At 41.1% G+C, this 20176-nt stretch overlaps 1 protein-coding gene across 1 annotated transcript; it reads right to left on the reverse strand.

Moving 5' to 3' along the window:
• Nucleotides 1–173: 173 nt before the first annotated feature.
• LOC149945454 (uncharacterized) lies at nucleotides 174–8136 on the reverse strand. Its single transcript, XM_090176563.1, has 4 exons — nucleotides 7842–8136; nucleotides 558–790; nucleotides 370–487; nucleotides 174–310 (listed from the first exon to the last, which is right to left on the reverse strand). Exons 1-4 carry the CDS (start codon nucleotides 8131–8133, stop codon nucleotides 174–176), a joined length of 780 nt encoding a protein of 259 aa, XP_090032689.1. The 5' UTR covers nucleotides 8134–8136.
• Between the last annotated feature and the right edge of the window lie 12040 nt (nucleotides 8137–20176).

The following is a 20176-nucleotide window of genomic DNA, read 5'->3' on the forward strand; positions in this document are numbered from 1 at the left end:
ATTACGTATTTGGCTTAACAGTTTAAGGTTTAGAACGCCAAAACTCAATATTCTACCCAATAATTATTATTAATTATCCTAACAACTGATCAGGAAAAACTAATTTTCTCGAACATTTTCAAGATCTGTTCGGTTGGGAATTCGATTGAATTATTTGATGTTACCAAATATTTTCACATCCTGAATATAATTTTACTGTGAACATCAACATTTGAAACTAACATGACAGTGAGTTGAAGCTTATTCACTTTCATCTCTTCTTTCACCTCGCAAGATAATACTTGGCTGTTCATGTTCAAAGGCTCCGTCACTGAGGGAATGTTTTAGAAAAACATTTATTTCTAACAAGATTAGATGTTGATTTATTACACTTCTGGAAAAGTTCGGCAACGTCCTCGTTCGAGCATTGGGATGGCACACAAACAGCCCATTTAATGGGGCCATCGTAAGTCCCAAAAAGTAGTTTTCCGGAGACGTAATCTAAGGCCTGTGTCACAACGGAAGTTAAATTTATAGTTTTAATCAAGGGGCGGGATCCAGGGAGATAATTTCCATACCTCGGTTTTGAAGGTTTTGTTGACATGTTGGAATATAGGTTCGAAGAGTCGGATGTGGTAGGGTTTCGGCGGAAGGGGAAACCTCATATCAACCAGACAGTATTTTCCTTTGATTTGATTTTGGGGCACTGACGACTCGGGCCCCACGATGTCTAAGCATTGTTGATAGTCGCCGAAGTTTCCGGTCGATCCACGAAGCAAGGCCACTTGTGGCTTGGCACTCGCGTCGATCACTAAAATGACCCAATATAAAATTATTTAAATATATTAAATAAAAGCAATGGAAATATCCGTTCACTAACTACAAAAGTAGCCGTTCCTTAGTGCCACAAATATCCATTCGTTCACTCCACAAATATCCACATATTCGCTTCACAAATATCCATTCTTTCACTCCCAAAAATCCATTCGTTAGCTCCTGTAATGTTCTGTCCTTGTTTTTTGAATGACCTATCCTTTGATACGATAATCTGTTCCCAGAGGAGAGCCGACGATTAATTGTTTAGTTAACAAAGTATGGTATGTACGCCCGTAATGTTTGTAACGTTAGTAAATATTAAATATTGTGTTTTGATCTAATTGACCGTCTTTTAACCTAACTGGCATACACTACGATGCCGACGGACTGGTTTTCGACTCACGGGAGGAAGAAAGCGTAACTATGCAGTGCATTTAGTTTTTATATTTCTCAATCTCTAGTCAAGGCAATCGACCGAGGCTTAGCAAGTGCCTCATATCATATAACGTTTACTGTGCAAATCTGCACATTACCTTCGCTTTGTTGTTTACAATAGGTGGTTTTTTTTTCACCTGTCCGAGGACAAAAAGTGTAAACTTTTTACTCCTCCTCGAAAGGAGGTGTAGAGGGAGTAATCTAGCTTATATAGAAAATTTGTCTGCTTAAATTTCGTTTCACGAAAACATGACTGGTTTTGAACATCTTCACATGTGGCAAGCTTTTAATAACGAAATTAATTTAAGTTAAAAGCTATTTAATGACTTTAAAAGTCGCTTGTTGACTTAGGCCTAAGGTGGTGCCTTGGGTATTAGCCTAGCTGATTATTATTATTATTAAATAAATTATAAAAATGAGTTATATATTGATGATCTCACCACCGGTCGTCATCTTAAAACATAACTACGGCTGCTACGGCAAATAAATAACCTTTAACCTTTAACTACTCCCTTCTTACTCCAACTCGTTTTTTTCGTCAAGATAGAATTGGAGTAAAATGACGTCATAGGGCTACACTTCAATTTTCAATTTTTCAATTTTCAATTTAATTGTGCATTTGGTGTGTACAAAAAATTAAATTGAAATACACTTTTTAACCTGCTCAAAAAACCCAGAACAGGTGAAAAAAACCACCTAATGGCTCTGTCGTTGCCTGCCGTTGAGGATTTTGATATGTTTGGAAGAAGTGGCGCAATAAATTTAAAAACTATCTGATCGCGTCTGGAGTAAAGACTCAAATCCATTTTTTACTTTATTGTGTTGGTGAGTCTGTACAAGATATTTTTTACGCATTAAAAGGACACGACGAAGCCAAGGATTAAGCAGACGCGAAAACTCTTCTCTCGACCTATTTTACTCCTAAACAAAATGTTGATTATGAAATTTTTAAATTGTGAGGCAACACTGAATCAGAGTTAATCGATTGATGAGTATCACATCCGATTACGATCTCTGTCAACCTACTGTGAATTTATTGACGTTGATCTCGAAATAAAGCGTCATATTGTACAAACCTGTACATCTAAGCACTTACGAAGAAAAGCATTGCAAGATCCCACACTTGACCTTGAACTGCTATTACAGAAAGCGCGCCTTATGGAAATGTCGGAGTCTCACGCCGTCTCTATAGTAAAAGTGTAGTAAATCACCAACTTCTATGACTACGGAATCTGCATTCTTCGTTCGTAAGGCAAACAAGTCGTCGCGTAATTTTAACACTAATCACTCACCAACTGCACAGAATCAAAAGACAAAAAACCAAAGTAACAAATGTGGACTTTGTGGAGGCTTCTACCCACTCCCTTTGAATCAGGTGTGACCAGCTAAAGGCAAGACCTGCCATAACTGTGGTAAAGCTAATCATTTCATAAGTGTATGCCGTTCATCGCCCGCGTGTGGTAATAAACAAAAACCGACCAAATCTAGGAAGCCCTCCAATAGAGTATACTCGCTTGAATCAGATCGAAATACCGACCAGTTGAAAGATAAGAAACCATCAGAAGAATTAGAATTTATTTTTACTCTATTGAACCAAGGTGACTCGGACGAACTTGTGTCTAATCCATGCTCATTGCCTCATCTGAATAACAAAATAGGAACCATTCCTGTTACCCTAGTTTTGGATACGGGGGCAAGTGTAAACATCCTGAATCACGCAACCTACAAGTTGTTTGCCACGAAACCGAAACTGGAACCAACGAACCTGAAAATCTATCCATATGGCTCTAACTCACCTTTACAACTCATGGGTCAAATTCGAACAGAAATTTCAACTGATAACGACAAAACCTTTGCCATTTTCTACATTTTCAATTCCCAGAAGGAAGTATCGCCATCTATCCTTGGCTACAGTACGTCACGTGAACTGAAACTGATTTCAAGACCACCTGCAAATCTTAATCTTCTAACGCGTAACGATGTTATCACTAAATACCCGAAGTTGTTCCAGGGCATCGGTAAACTTAAGAACGTTACAGTGAAGTTGTCCATTGACGAAACAGTTCGACCAGTAGCTCAATCACACAGTGTGTCAGAATTTATAGCCCGGTGTACCTAGTAACAAAGACCATACCAGTTGTTAGATTGCCAAACACTAATTGATTTAATTTAAACTCAATATCCTAACCAAACATTTAAGCTAACTTAAAACTACCTAAACACTAATTAAACTAAATGAAATATTATCAAACTAAGCAACTGGCCAGTGCTCGCGGCATTAACGAAATGTAAAATCTAGGTTGCAACCATTACTTAACAAAGTTCATCCCGAAATGTTCAGTTGAACTGCGGAAACTTTATCGAAGTGGCAGAGTCCGGTTGGAGCCGTGGAAGAATCTGAGCGACGTTGTTGACGTTTCGGAACAGCGGAACACAGAATTTATGTTGGTGGCGATGGTATCTCGTACAATATGTTGAATGTAGCCGCTGGATGGTTGGGCATAACGAATTGGCCAATATAGATTGTTCCTGTCCTTATCTTGAAGTCAACACGTTTACAGCTCGAAGGTTAAACAAAACACGACTTTAACGTCCAAAATTAGTTGAAATATCAATTATTTTGCTCCGATCATAAAATGGAGTGCTTTTCAAATCAAATTCCGAACCGTTACTATTTCTTTTTTTAGCTCGCGTCCGAGCGCGCGTAATTAAAAAAAACTCGCGTTATTTATCTCGCGTATTATTTTCCAACTCTTCAATTTTGAGAATAAATATAAACGTAAAAATGTATAATACATGTAAGCATATTTTAACACAATAAATAATTTATAATATATATAATGTATAAGAAATATAAATGACTATCAAACAACTGGTCTTAGACACGTCGGCATATCAATAAGGGGTCAAAGGGGCGCTGTGATCTCCTCGCTATCCCACAAAAACAAAGATCTCCCGGTAAAAGGACGGGCCCTTCCCTTACCTGGGGTAAAACACCAACAACCGAATCACCAAATCACCAAAATATTCGACCAGCAATTATTTTGGGGGAAAGGGGATGGTATATTTCTTATTAATTTGATATTTCGCATTACACATCATTCACCAACTGAATGGAGCTACGGTATTTTCTAAGTTGGACTTAAACAAGGGCTAGCATCAAATAGAATTAGACGAAGCCTCAAGACCCATCACAACCTTTAGTTTAAACCGGTATAAGCACCTGAGCTTCGGTATAAGCGCTGCTGCCGAGATTTTTCAACACATTATTCGATGTTTGATCCACGACATTGATCAGTCCTTAAATGTATCTGACGACTTGCTAGTCTTTGGAAAGACATCCGATAAAATCGAACCAAAGTAAATGTTTGTCAAGAGCGACTGAAAACCAAGTCAACATGATTCTTCACCATGCTATTCCTCGACCGGTCACCTATGACGAAGTAGTCAAAGAGTCAAAAGAAGACCCCACAACTCAATACGCAATCAAATGATTGATCGAAAACCGCTGGAACAAAAACCCTTCAAACGAAGAAATTGACTGGGAAACTGTTACACTTTTCAAGCACGTTGACTTTGTATGACAATTTAATCCTAAAGGGTCACTGGATTTATGTACGCAAGACGCTTCAACAACGGGTTATCTCCATCGCCCACGAAGGTCATTTAGGTTTGGTTAAAACCAAGCCGGGTTTGAATTTTCGCCGCCATTTTAAGGTGTATCGCCAGCGCCAGCAGGACCTTAGTGAGAGATTTGCGAACTATCCTAACTTTTAAAATAGCTGGAACGCGCCACGCGTGCAAAACAAATCTTTCGCGTCTTCAGCCACGCGCGCTTTTATGTTGTTTTTCTGTATCACCGATTTCTCACCAGCAAGTGTCGCAGCGGACGCGCGCTTTTCAATTTACCGAAATTTCTTTATTTTATTAAATATTAACCACTTAATAATTTTTAATGCGGTTTTCGCTAGACGCTTTAGCGCCTGCTGCCGTCGGAAGGGGAAAATTCGGAAATTGTCTTCCCCCCGCCCGTAAAACGTTCAGCGTAAAGGCTCGTGACGCTCGTCCAATGAAATTCGTACACAACCCGTCGTTTGCGTGTTTAAGGCTAGCTGCGTTCTCCTTGTGTTTGTTGCTCCTAGTTGCAACTAAATTAATTTTGGCAAATTGTGCGCAAGTTAATAAAATAAAATTTAAAAACGACAATATTTATCGTGCACAACATTTAAAAACTTTAAAAAACAACCAATTTTAAACTTTCTTATTCAGTCAATATTTTAATTTTACAATTAGTGTAATTTAATCGAAATTATATTGAATCATAAATAGGGTTCCAATCTTAACCCTATTAAAGAGGTTAAGCCAGCGTCCGAAAACGTGTAGGGGGAACTTGAAGAAGTGTAGGCGTAGCTTTGTGTGTACAGCTTGCACCTCTTACAAGTTATCCCGTTCACATTTTCTGGCCGTTTGATGGTGCTGGCTTAAACTCTCTATTAACTGAGATACTGACAGTAGCGGCGCTAAGGGTGGGCTGAAGTGGGCCTTAGCCCCCCTGCATTTCTGAGAGGGGCCACACATTTATATTAAAAGGGCCACATATTTATAATTAAGAGGCCACATATTTTAATTTATGAATTTTCTTTATCTCTAGAAATTTGTTTTATTGCCAAGAAACGTTTTTTTTTCAAAATCAATTAGTTTACTCAAGAAGATAGTAGACCATAAACAGATAGATTCGGGAGGAAGGGAGCGGAAATTGAGAGAAAGTTGAACGGACAATAGAAAGAAAAGAAAAGGTCTTAAAGGAATTTAGGGAAATACCCCGGGCGTGCACGTGTCCCCTCCAGGTCGGATACAATGTCATATAGGGGTCCAGTAAACGCGACGAGAGCCGCACCAAGAAAACGACTTTGCTCTTCTCGCTTCCTGGAAAATTTATAAGGGGTCACTAAATTTGTAAAATGGAGTGTAGCTACACTCCATGGTTGTAAGGGCCACAAAATTCTTAGGGGCCCCAAAATAATTAGCCCACCTGTGAAAAAACCTTAGCGCCGCTAGTAATCATCTGTTGAAAGTTACCGGATTTTGTGTTTGTAGTTGGGTCCAAAGGGCTATAAAACCAATTTACGTGATTTTTATAATGAATGGAATGGCGCGAGCCTGCAATTTTTTATTTAATCTGAATCGAATATTTTGACTTTCACACTGGCAAGGGAATTACGAAATTTCTATGAAATGTTTGCTTTGTTGGGTTATATTAGATTTTGGTTTTCCCTTTTTTGATCAAACATTATAGCCTCAACAAGAATGCCTTGCGTAAAAGCTTATTCATTGTTTCTAGAGAGACGTTTCGCTCTAACTATAAAATTGAAGTATCTGTTGCCTAGATCAACACTGACACAAAAAATATTAAGCGCCAAACGTTATTTAAAAAATATTGATTTAAATATTTGAACGAATAGTGCTAGCAAATGGGGACCTTAAGTTCTGCTGCCCATACACCAATTTTATTTAAAAGTAGAAGTAATTTTTACATTATATACACAGACGGACGTCTGTATATTAAATATATCTATATAGGTAGTGAAATTTTTTACATTAGAAAATTGGCCAATTTTGTCTTTCTATGGAAGTTAACATGGGCTTCACGCTAAAGGAAGACGTTGGTTTTTTTTTGAAACGGCTCGCATGAATCTTTTCAAATTTTGCTCATACCTTCTTTAGGGTATGAACTGGGTCCCTTTAATAATTTTATGCTTTTTTACTTAAGTAAGTATTTTTAGTTCCCAGGTTAATCGCTCTATTTTTTTTGTAAATAAGAATGTTAATAACATTGTCGGCAGTCATGGCCGAAAGGTTAAAACCGTTCGTTCGTGCATCGTGCGTGGTCGATATGATTGCGTGTTCGAATTTTATATTAATTTGAATGAGTAACATTATTTAGAAGTATTGAAATTTGTTAATCATGTTTAAAAGTAAATTTTTTTATATAGCATATTTTTAAATTTCAATATTTGGATCGTCAGCAATCGTAACCGTAGGGTTAATATCGGTTATTCGATGTACGTAGATAAATAAATAAATTCCCGCAAGATGGGAAAACTCAATCTTTTCTTTTTCAAGCTACAAGCGTCCATGAAAACCTGGCTTAGACATACGTTCTAAAACGCCTTACTTAGCGGCGCTGAAGTGGAGAACATTTAAAATTTCGATGACTTATTTTTAACACACTCTCGCACCCCCTCATTTTACTTCCCGACAAGCTCTCATTAAACATTCTACCGTATTGACACACTTTTAGGTCTTATGTTGCTTTTGGTAATAGTAAGTGTAGGGAGCTGTAGTCTCGCGTGGCATGAAGGGCTGGTCATCACCCACCTAGGCATCGCAACCTGGACACCTGAAATAATGGCATTACAAGTTGCTCACTGACTTGGGCCTATGGTGGTGCCTTGGGTGGTAGCCTGCCTAATTATTAATTGTTATATATCAGCTGAATAAAAAGTTACACTCATTTTGACATTGCTTCGGGAAATGTTCGGGTTATAGCTAAATGAAAATAGGCTCCACAAATTAAATAATCCATCGATATCCACCGATTGAAAACTCACTCTGAACAGTCCAAAGCCTTAGACGCCGAACATCCCTGGTGAACTTGAGCAAGGAGCCCAAACATTTTCTACTGAGGCTCGATTCGGAGGCGATTCGCATCATCAGCGGCAGGACATTCTTTATCGCGGAATCGATTCCTCTGACGATCTTCGATTCCACGTCCAGCAACTTATCGAAAGCCTGTTCGGCCGTCGGTTCGGTGACCAACTCGGGGGTTTTGAGAATGGAAGCGCCCAAAGAAGCGAACAGGCAACAGAACAGAAGCACGAGGCACAGCTTTGAAGATCCCATCTTTACTAACTAGTCCCGAGTAGTAAATTTCATTTCGCGACCAAAGAGAATATTTCAAGCTTTCAACCAAAAGTATTATTATCAAGAAACGTTTTTGTGACACGAAGGAATTTGGTTTGCGAAACCGTAACCCCGTTTCGCGATGTAGTACTAGCAGAAGTTTCAAATATCACTCTAGGTCGTTAAAAGTACCTTTCACAGGCTCAAAGTACTATTCAGTGGGGAGTAATTATCCGCCAAAGTGCGGATGGGTACCCCACATAACCTCTTATATAATTACTATATTATGCCGATGTAATAGACCCATCATTGTAAGCGCAGTTTTGCATATGTCAATTCAATTTAATCAAGGTGAGAAATTAAATCTTATAATTTAGGTTCAATTAAATGGATGTGTACGAAAATTATATGGTTTATTAGGAGCTATGCCTTGATAACAAAAACCTCTCTCTTCAAAACCTACCCAATACGTTTTAGAAATATTTTCTACATTCGCATGGATAGTGTGCGGAGGTTTTTCATGTTCTACTGGAATTACTTCGAAACCCTTTAGTAGGGTTTGAATTCATCCATAAATTAACGTCAATTGTCACTCTTAAATTTTCCACTCTCCCATTTTCAGTTACGCTTAACCCCATTATCAATTTGATTTCGGCATAAAATATAATAAAAATAATTATGACAATTGCTATTATTACAATGTTAATTATTTTACCGAACCTTTTTGGACACTAACACACTTTTCCAGTTCCGAACTCACGAGGAGACTACCCGAGGTGATAATCACCGATTTGGTTGAAATTAGGTGGGTATGTAGACCTTATGGTAACATGAAATTTCACCAAGGGAAAAGTTGCAATGGGCATTAGTTTTCACATGGCAACCGAAAATGTTTTTGACCACACAGTCTGTATATTGTCCCATTGAAAATAACAATTGATCAATTTTTACATATTTTGATCAAATTGACCAAAATTCATCAAAATATCAGAAAATTCATTTCATTTGTCAATTTTGATCTATTTTTTTTTGGTTTTGAAATTTGAAATTTTTTTAAAATATTTCACAGGGGGTACCCTTAGAAGCGCTCAGATTCCCATGTTATTTTCAATGAGAAAATCTACATACTATGTTGTCAAAAACATTTTCGGTTGCCATGGCAAAACTAACGCCCATTGCAATTTTTCCCTTGGTGAAATTTCATGTTACCATAAGGTCTACATACCCACCTCATTTCAACCAAATCGGTGATTAATGAATAATTTTGGCGGGCTGGGTTGGGTCGGGTTTTAGAAATGAATAATTTTGGCGTGCCGGTTTTTAGAAATGAATAATTTTGGCGTGCCGGGTTTTAGAAATGAATAATTTTGGCGAGCCGGGTTTTAGACATGAATAATTTTGGCGAGCCGGGTTTTAGAAATGAATAATTATGGTGGGCCGGGTCGGACCGGGTTTTAGAAATGAATAATTTTGGCGAGCCGGGTTTTAGAAATGAATAATTTTGGCGAGCCGGGTTTTAGAAATGAATAATTTTGGCGAGCCGGGTTTTAGAAATGAATAATTATGGTGGGCCGGGTCGGGCCGGGTTTTAGAAATGAATAATTTTGGTGGGCTGGGTCGGGCTGGGTTTTAGAAATGAATAATTTTGGCGGGCGGGGTTGGGTCGGGTTTTAGAAATGAATAATTTTGGCGTGCCGGTTTTTAGAAATGAATAATTTTGGCGTGCCGGGTTTTAGAAATGAATAATTTTGGCGTGCCGGGTTTTAGAAATGAATAATTTTGGCGAGGCGGGTTTTAGAAATGAATAATTTTGGCGAGCCGGGTTTTAGAAATGAATAATTATGGTGGACCGGGTCGGGCCGGGTTTTAGAAATGAATAATTTTGGCGAGCCGGGTTTTAGAAATGAATAATTATGGTGGGCTGGGTCGGGCTGGGTTTTAGAAATGAATAATTTTGGCGGGCGGGGTTGATTCGGGTTTTCGAAATGAATTTTGGCGGGCCGAGTCGGGTCGGGTTTTATAAATGAATACTTTCGGCGGGCCGGGTCGGGTTTTAGAAATGAATAATTTTGGCGGGCTGGGTTGGCTCGGGTTTTAGAAATGAATAATTTTGGCGTGCCGGTTTTTAGAAATGAATAATTTTGGCGTGCCGGGTTTTAGAAATAATAATTTTGGCGTGCCGGGTTTTAGAAATGAATAATTTTGGCGAGCCGGGTTTTAGAAATGAATAATTTTGGCGAGCCGGGTTTTAGAAACGAATAATTATGGTGGGCCAGGTCGGGCCGGGTTTTAGAAATGAATAATTTTGGCGAGCCGGGTTTTAGAAATGAATAATTATGGTGGGCCGGGTCGGGCCGGGTTTTAGAAATGAATAATTTTGGTGGGCTGGGTCGGGCTGGGTTTTAGAAATGAATAATTTTGGCGGGCTGGGTTGGCTCGGGTTTTAGAAATGAATAATTTTGGCGAGCCGGGTTTTAGAAATGAATAATTTTGGCGAGCCGGGTTTTAGAAATGAATAATTTTGGCGAGCCGGGTTTTAGAAATGAATAATTATGGTGGGCCAGGTCGGGCCGGGTTTTAGAAATGAATAATTTTGGCGAGCCGGGTTTTAGAAATGAATAATTATGGTGGGCCGGGTCGGGCCGGGTTTTAGAAATGAATAATTTTGGCGAGCCGGGTTTTAGAAATGAATAATTTTTGGCGAGCCGGGTTTTAGAAATGAATAATTTTGGCGAGCCGGGTTTTAGAAATGAATAATTATGGTGGGCCGGGTCGGGCCGGGTTTTAGAAATGAATAATTTTGGCAAGCCGGGTTTTAGAAATGAATAATTTTGGCGAGCCGGGTTTTAGAAATGAATAATTATGGTGGGCTGGGTTGGGTCGGGTTTTAGAAATGAATAATTTTGGAGTGCCGGTTTTTAGAAATGAATAATTTTGGCGTGCCGGGTTTTAGAAATGAATAATTTTGGCGTGCCGGTTTTTAGAAATGAATAATTTTGGCGAGCCGGGTTTTAGAAATGAATAATTTTGGCGAGCCGGGTTTGAGAAATGAATAATTATTGTGGGCCGAGTCGGGCCGGGTTTTAGAAATGAATAATTTTGGCGAGCCGGGTTTTAGAAATGAATAATTATGGTGGGCCGGGTCGGGCCGGTTTTTAGAAATGAATAATTTTGGCGAGCCGGGTTTTAGAAATGAATAATTATAGTGGGCCGGGTCGGGCCGGGTTTTAGAAATGAATAATTTTGGTGGACTGGGTCGGGCTGGGTTTTAGAAATGAATAATTTTGGCGGGCGGGGTTGATTCGGGTTATCGAAATGAATTTTGGCGGGCCGAGTCGGGTCGGGTTTTATAAATGAATACTTTCGGCGGGCCGGGTCGGGTTTTAGAAATGAATAATTTTGGCGGGCTGGGTTGGGTCGGGTTTTAGAAATGAATAATTTTGGCGTGCCGGTTTTTAGAAATGAATAATTTTGGCGTGCCGGGTTTTAGAAATGAATAATTTTGGCCTGCCGGGTTTTAGAAATGAATAATTTTGGCGAGCCGGGTTTTAGAAATGAATAATTTTGGCGAGCCGGGTTTTAGAAATGAATAATTTTGGCGAGCCGGGTTTTAGAAATGAATAATTTTGGCGAGCCGGGTTTTAGAAATGAATAATTATGGTGGGCCGGGTTGGGCCGGGTTTTAGAAATGAATAATTTTGGCGGGCTGGGTCGGGCTGGGTTTTAGAAATGAATAATTTTGGCGGGCGGGGTTGATTCGGGTTTTCGAAATGAATTTTGGCGGGCCGAGTCGGGTCGGGTTTTATAAATGAATACTTTTGGCGGGCCGGGTCGGGTTTTAGAAATGAATAATTTTGGCGGGCTGGGTTGGGTCGGGTTTTAGAAATGAATAATTTTGGCGTGCCGGTTTTTAGAAATGAATAATTTTGGCGTGCCGGGTTTCAGAAATGAATAATTTTGGCGAGCCGGGTTTTAGAAATGAATAATTTTGGCGAGCCGGGTTTTAGAAATGAATAATTTGGGCGAGCCGGGTTTTAGAAATGAATAATTTTGGCGAGCCGGGTTTTAGAAATGAATAATTATGGTGGGCCGGGTCGGGCCGGGTTTTAGAAATGAATAACTTTGGTGGGCTGGGTCGGGCTGGGTTTTAGAAATGAATAATTTTGGCGGGCGGGGTTGATTCGGGTTTTCGAAATGAATTTTGGCGGGCCGAGTCGGGTCGGGTTTTATAAATGAATACTTTCGGCGGGCCGGGTCGGGTTTTAGAAATGAATAATTTTGGCGGCCTGGGTTGGGTCAGGTTTTAGAAATGAATAATTTTGGCGTGCCGGTTTTTAGAAATGAATAATTTTGGCGTGCCGGGTTTAAGAAATGAATAATTTTGGCGAGCCGGGTTTTAGAAATGAATAATTTTGGCGAGCCGGGTTTTAGAAATGAATAATTATGGTGGGCCGGGTCGAGCCGGGTTTTAGAAATGAATAATTTTGGCGAGCCGGGTTTTAGAAATGAATAATTTTGGCAAGCCGGGTTTTATAAATGAATAATTATGGTGGGCCGGGTCGGGCCGGGTTTTAGAAATGAATAATTTTGGCGAGCCGGGTTTTAGAAATGAATAATTTTGGCGAGCCGGGTTTTAGAAATGAATAATTATGGTGGGCCGGGTCGGGCCGGGTTTTAGAAATGAATAATTTTGGTGGGCTGGGTCGGGCTGGGTTTTAGAAATGAATAATTTTGGCGGGCGGGGTTGATTCGGGTTTTCGAAATGAATTTTGGCGGGCCGAGTCGGGTCGGGTTTTATAAATGAATACTTTCGGCGGGCCGGGTCGGGTTTTAGAAATGAATAATTTTGGCGGGCTGGGTCGGGCTGGGTTTTAGAAATGAATAATTTTGGCGGGCGGGGTTGATTCGGGTTTTCGAAATGAATTTTGGCGGGCCGAGTCGGGTCGGGTTTTATAAATGAATACTTTCGGCGGGCCGGGTGGGGTTTTAGAAATGAATAACTTTGGCGTTCCGCGTTTTAGAAATGAATAATATTGGCTTGCGGCGTTTTAGAAATGAATAATTTTGGCGGGACGGGTAGGTTCGGGTTTTAGAAATGAAAAATTTTGGCGTTCGGGGTCGGGTCGGGTTTTAGAAATGAAAAATTTTGGCGGGCGGGGTCGGGTCGGGTCGGGTCGGGTCGGGTTTAAGAAAGGAATAATTTTGGCGTGCCGGGTTTTAGAAATGAATAATTTTGGCGTGCCGCGTTTTAGAAATGAAAAATTTTGGCGTTCGGGGTCGGGTTTTAGAAATGAATAATTTTGGCGTGCCAGGTTTTAGAAATGAATAATTTTAGGGTGCTGCGTTTTAGAAATGAATAATTTTGTGGTGCCGCGTTTTAGAAATGAATAATTTTGGCGGGACGGGTAGGGCGGGTTTTAGATATGAATAATTTTGGCGTGTCGCGTTTTAGAAATGAATAATTTTGGCGTGCTGCGTTTTAGAAATGAATAATTTTGGCGGGCTGGGTTGGGTCGGGTTTTAAAAATGAATAATTTTGGCGTGCCGGTTTTTAGAAATGAATAATTTTGGCGAGCCGGGTTTTAGAAATGAATAATTATGGTGGGCCGGGTCGGGCCGGGTTTTAGAAATGAATAATTTTGGTGGACTGGGTCGGGCTGGGTTTTAGAAATGAATAATTTTGGCGGGCGGGGTTGATTCGGGTTATCGAAATGAATTTTGGCGGGCCGAGTCGGGTCGGGTTTTATAAATGAATACTTTCGGCGGGCCGGGTCGGGTTTTAGAAATGAATAATTTTGGCGGGCTGGGTTGGGTCGGGTTTTAGAAATGAATAATTTTGGCGTGCCGGTTTTTAGAAATGAATAATTTTGGGGTGCCGGGTTTTAGAAATGAATAATTTTGGCCTGCCGGGTTTTAGAAATGAATAATTTTGGCGAGCCGGGTTTTAGAAATGAATAATTTTGGCGAGCCGGGTTTTAGAAATGAATAATTATGGTGGGCCAGATCGGGCCGGGTTTTAGAAATGAATAATTTTGGCGAGCCGGGTTTTAGAAATGAATAATTTTGGCGTGCCGGTTTTTAGAAATGAATAATTTTGTCGAGCCGGGTTTTAGAAATGAATAATTATGGTGGGCCGGGTCGGGCCGGGTTTTAGAAATGAATAATTTTGGTGGACTGGGTCGGGCTGGGTTTTAGAAATGAATAATTTTGGCGGGCGGGGTTGATTCGGGTTATCGAAATGAATTTTGGCGGGCCGAGTCGGGTCGGGTTTTATAAATGAATACTTTCGGCGGGCCGGGTCGGGTTTTAGAAATGAATAATTTTGGCGGGCTGGGTTGGGTCGGGTTTTAGAAATGAATAATTTTGGCGTGCCGGTTTTTAGAAATGAATAATTTTGGGGTGCCGGGTTTTAGAAATGAATAATTTTGGCCTGCCGGGTTTTAGAAATGAATAATTTTGGCGAGCCGGGTTTTAGAAATGAATAATTTTGGCGAGCCGGGTTTTAGAAATGAATAATTATGGTGGGCCAGATCGGGCCGGGTTTTAGAAATGAATAATTTTGGCGAGCCGGGTTTTAGAAATGAATAATTTTGGCGAGCCGGGTTTTAGAAATGAATAATTATGGTGGGCCGGGTTGGGCCGGGTTTTAGAAATGAATAATTTTGGCGGGCTGGGTCGGGCTGGGTTTTAGAAATGAATAATTTTGGCGGGCGGGGTTGATTCGGGTCTTCGAAATGAATTTTGGCGGGCCGAGTCGGGTCGGGTTTTATAAATGAATACTTTTGGCGGGCCGGGTCGGGTTTTAGAAATGAATAATTTTGGCGGGCTGGGTTGGGTTGGGTTTTAGAAATGAATAATTTTGGCGTGCCGGTTTTTAGAAATGAATAATTTTGGCGTGCCGGGTTTTAGAAATGAATAATTTTGGCGTGCCGGGTTTTAGAAATGAATAATTTTGGCGAGCCGGGTTTTAGAAATGAATAATTTTGGCGAGCCGTGTTTTAGAAATGAATAATTTTGGCGAGCCGGGTTTTAGAAATGAATAATTTTGGCGAGCCGGGTTTTAGAAATGAATAATTATGGTGGGCCGGGTCGGGCCGGGTTTTAGAAATGAATAACTTTGGTGGGCTGGGTCGGGCTGGGTTTTAGAAATGAATAATTTTGGCGGGCGGGGTTGATTTGGGTTTTCGAAATGAATTTTGGCGGGCCGAGTCGGGTCGGGTTTTATAAATGAATACTTTCGGCGGGCCGGGTCGGGTTTTAGAAATGAATAATTTTGGCGGGCTGGGTTGGGTCGGGTTTTAGAAATGAATAATTTTGGCGTGCCGGTTTTTAGAAATGAATAATTTTGGCGTGCCGGGTTTTAGAAATGAATAATTTTGGCGAGCCGGGTTTTAGAAATGAATAATTTTGGCGAGCCGGGTTTTAGAAATGAATAATTATGGTGGGCCGGGTCGAGCCGGGTTTTAGAAATGAATAATTTTGGCGAGCCGGGTTTTAGAAATGAATAATTTTGGCAAGCCGGGTTTTATAAATGAATAATTATGGTGGGCCGGGTCGGGCCGGGTTTTAGAAATGAATAATTTTGGCGAGCCGGGTTTTAGAAATGAATAATTTTGGCGTGCCGGTTTTTAGAAATGAATAATTTTGGCGTGCCGGGTTTTAGAAATGAATAATTTTGGCGAGCCGGGTTTTAGAAATGAATAATTTTGGCGAGCCGGGTTTTAGAAATGAATAATTATGGTGGGCCGGGTCGAGCCGGGTTTTAGAAATGAATAATTTTGGCGAGCCGGGTTTTAGAAATGAATAATTTTGGCAAGCCGGGTTTTATAAATGAATAATTATGGTGGGCCGGGTCGGGCCGGGTTTTAGAAATGAATAATTTTGGCGAGCCGGGTTTTAGAAATGAATAATTTTGGCGAGCCGGGTTTTAGAAATGAATAATTATGGTGGGCCGGGTCGGGCCGGGTTTTAGAAATGAATAATTTTGGTGGGCTGGGTCGGGCTGGGTTTTAGAAATGAATAATTTTGGCGGGCGGGGTTGATTCGGGTTTTCGAAATGAATTTTGGCGGGCCGAGTCGGGTCGGGTTTTATAAATGAATACTTTCGGCGGGCCGGGTCGGGTTTTAGAAATGAATAATTTTGGCGGGCGGGGTTGATTCGGGTTTTCGAAATGAATTTTGGCGGGCCGAGTCGGGTCGGGTTTTATAAATGAATACTTTCGGCGGGCCGGGTCGGGTTTTAGAAATGAATTATTTTGGCGGGCTGGGTTGGGTCGGGTTTTAGAAATGAATAATTTTTGCGTGCCGGTTTATAGAAATGAATAATTTTGACGTGCCGGGTTTTAGAAATGAATAATTTTGGCGAGCCGGGTTTTAGAAATGAATAATTTTGGCGAGCCGGGTTTTAGAAATGAATAATTATGGTGGGCCGGGTCGGGCCGGGTTTTAGAAATGAATAACTTTGGTGGGCCGGGTCGGGCCGGGTTTTAGAAATGAATAACTTTGGTGGGCTGGGTCGGGCTGGGTTTTAGAAATGAATAATTTTGGCGGGCGGGGTTGATTCGGGTTTTCGAAATGAATTTTGGCGGGCCGAGTCGGGTCGGGTTTTATAAATGAATACTTTCGGCGGGCCGGGTCGGGTTTTAGAAATGAATAATTTTGGCGGGCTGGGTTGGGTCGGGTTTTAGAAATGAATAATTTTGGCGTGCCGGTTTTTAGAAATGAATAATTTTGGTGGGCCGGGTCGAGCCGGGTTTTAGAAATGAATAATTTTGGCGAGCCGGGTTTTAGAAATGAATAATTTTGGCAAGCCGGGTTTTATAAATGAATAATTATGGTGGGCCGGGTCGGGCCGGGTTTTAGAAATGAATAATTTTGGCGAGCCGGGTTTTAGAAATGAATAATTTTGGCGAGCCGGGTTTTAGAAATGAATAATTATGGTGGGCCGGGTCGGGCCGGGTTTTAGAAATGAATAATTTTGGTGGGCTGGGTCGGGCTGGGTTTTAGAAATGAATAATTTTGGCGGGCGGGGTTGATTCGGGTTTTCGAAATGAATTTTGGCGGGCCGAGTCGGGTCGGGTTTTATAAATGAATACTTTCGGCGGGCCGGGTCGGGTTTTAGAAATGAATAATTTTGGCGGGCGGGGTTGATTCGGGTTTTCGAAATGAATTTTGGCGGGCCGAGTCGGGTCGGGTTTTATAAATGAATACTTTCGGCGGGCCGGGTCGGGTTTTAGAAATGAATTATTTTGGCGGGCTGGGTTGGGTCGGGTTTTAGAAATGAATAATTTTTGCGTGCCGGTTTATAGAAATGAATAATTTTGACGTGCCGGGTTTTAGAAATGAATAATTTTGGCGAGCCGGGTTTTAGAAATGAATAATTTTGGCGAGCCGGGTTTTAGAAATGAATAATTATGGTGGGCCGGGTCGGGCCGGGTTTTAGAAATGAATAACTTTGGTGGGCCGGGTCGGGCCGGGTTTTAGAAATGAATAACTTTGGTGGGCTGGGTCGGGCTGGGTTTTAGAAATGAATAATTTTGGCGGGCGGGGTTGATTCGGGTTTTCGAAATGAATTTTGGCGGGCCGAGTCGGGTCGGGTTTTATAAATGAATACTTTCGGCGGGCCGGGTCGGGTTTTAGAAATGAATAATTTTGGCGGGCTGGGTTGGGTCGGGTTTTAGAAATGAATAATTTTGGCGTGCCGGTTTTTAGAAATGAATAATTTTGGCGTGCCGGGTTTTAGAAATGAATAATTTTGGCGAGCCGGGTTTTAGAAATGAATAATTTTGGCGAGCCGGGTTTTAGAAATGAATAAATATGGTGGGCCGGGTCGAGCCGGGTTTTAGAAATGAATAATTTTGGCGAGCCGGGTTTTAGAAATGAATAATTTTGGCAAGCCGGGTTTTATAAATGAATAATTATGGTGGGCCGGGTCGGGCCGGGTTTTAGAAATGAATAATTTTGGCGAGCCGGGTTTTAGAAATGAATAATTATGGTGGGCCGGGTCGGGCCGGGTTTTAGAAATGAATAATTTTGGTGGGCTGGGTCGGGCTGGGTTTTAGTAATGAATAATTTTGGTGGGCTGGGTCGGGCTGGGTTTTAGAAATGAATAATTTTGGCGGGCGGGGTTGATTCGGGTTTTCGAAATTAATTTTGGCGGGCCGAGTCGGGTCGGGTTTTAGAAATGAATAACTTTGGCGTTCCGCGTTTTAGAAATGAATAATATTGGCTTGCGGCGTTTTAGAAATGAATAATTTTGGCGGGACGGGTAGGTTCGGGTTTTAGAAATGAAAAATTTTGGCGTTCGGGGTCGGGTCGGGTTTTAGAAATGAAAAATTTTGGCGGGCGGGGTTTTAGAAATGAATAATTTTGGCGAGCCGGGTTTTAGAAATGAATAATTATGGTGGGCCAGATCGGGCCGGGTTTTAGAAATGAATAATTTTGGCGGGACGGGTAGGGCGGGTTTTAGATATGAATAATTTTGGCGTGCCGCGTTTTAGAAATGAATAATTTTGGCGTGCTGCGTTTTAGAAATGAATAATTTTGGCGGGCTGGGTTGGGTCGGGTTTTAAAAATGAATAATTTTGGCGTGCCGGTTTTTAGAAATGAATAATTTTGGCGAGCCGGGTTTTAGAAATGAATAATTATGGTGGGCCGGGTCGGGCCGGGTTTTAGAAATGAATAATTTTGGTGGACTGGGTCGGGCTGGGTTTTAGAAATGAATAATTTTGGCGGGCGGGGTTGATTCGGGTTATCGAAATGAATTTTGGCGGGCCGAGTCGGGTCGGGTTTTATAAATGAATACTTTCGGCGGGCCGGGTCGGGTTTTAGAAATGAATAATTTTGGCGGGCTGGGTTGGGTCGGGTTTTAGAAATGAATAATTTTGGCGTGCCGGTTTTTAGAAATGAATAATTTTGGGGTGCCGGGTTTTAGAAATGAATAATTTTGGCCTGCCGGGTTTTAGAAATGAATAATTTTGGCGAGCCGGGTTTTAGAAATGAATAATTTTGGCGAGCCGGGTTTTAGAAATGAATAATTATGGTGGGCCAGATCGGGCCGGGTTTTAGAAATGAATAATTTTGGCGAGCCGGGTTTTAGAAATGAATAATTTTGGCGAGCCGGGTTTTAGAAATGAATAATTATGGTGGGCCGGGTTGGGCCGGGTTTTAGAAATGAATAATTTTGGCGGGCTGGGTCGGGCTGGGTTTTAGAAATGAATAATTTTGGCGGGCGGGGTTGATTCGGGTTTTCGAAATGAATTTTGGCGGGCCGAGTCGGGTCGGGTTTTATAAATGAATACTTTTGGCGGGCCGGGTCGGGTTTTAGAAATGAATAATTTTGGCGGGCTGGGTTGGGTTGGGTTTTAGAAATGAATAATTTTGGCGTGCCGGTTTTTAGAAATGAATAATTTTGGCGTGCCGGGTTTTAGAAATGAATAATTTTGGCGTGCCGGGTTTTAGAAATGAATAATTTTGGCGAGCCGGGTTTTAGAAATGAATAATTTTGGCGAGCCGTGTTTTAGAAATGAATAATTTTGGCGAGCCGGGTTTTAGAAATGAATAATTTTGGCGAGCCGGGTTTTAGAAATGAATAATTATGGTGGGCCGGGTCGGGCCGGGTTTTAGAAATGAATAACTTTGGTGGGCTGGGTCGGGCTGGGTTTTAGAAATGAATAATTTTGGCGGGCGGGGTTGATTTGGGTTTTCGAAATGAATTTTGGCGGGCCGAGTCGGGTCGGGTTTTATAAATGAATACTTTCGGCGGGCCGGGTCGGGTTTTAGAAATGAATAATTTTGGCGGGCTGGGTTGGGTCGGGTTTTAGAAATGAATAATTTTGGCGTGCCGGTTTTTAGAAATGAATAATTTTGGCGTGCCGGGTTTTAGAAATGAATAATTTTGGCGAGCCGGGTTTTAGAAATGAATAATTTTGGCGAGCCGGGTTTTAGAAATGAATAATTATGGTGGGCCGGGTCGAGCCGGGTTTTAGAAATGAATAATTTTGGCGAGCCGGGTTTTAGAAATGAATAATTTTGGCAAGCCGGG

Source organism: Leiobunum rupestre, chromosome 5 (genome assembly GCF_980474605.1).
Source record: "Leiobunum rupestre chromosome 5, qqLeiRupe1.1.hap1, whole genome shotgun sequence".
NCBI classification, from domain to species: Eukaryota; Metazoa; Arthropoda; class Arachnida; order Opiliones; family Sclerosomatidae; genus Leiobunum; species Leiobunum rupestre.

Bases quoted from the DNA above. Each gene is read 5' to 3' on its own strand.
- LOC149945454 (XM_090176563.1), bottom strand. From the start codon at position 8,133: ATGGGATCTTCAAAGCTGTGCCTCGTGCTTCTGTTCTGTTGCCTGTTC. The intron at 791-7,841 runs GTGAGTTTTCAA...GGGTCATTTTAG, and splicing joins AAGGCTTTGGACTGTTCAGA to TGATCGACGCGAGTGCCAAG. The intron at 488-557 runs GTATGGAAATTA...GTTGTGACACAG, and splicing joins ACAAAACCTTCAAAACCGAG to GCCTTAGATTACGTCTCCGG.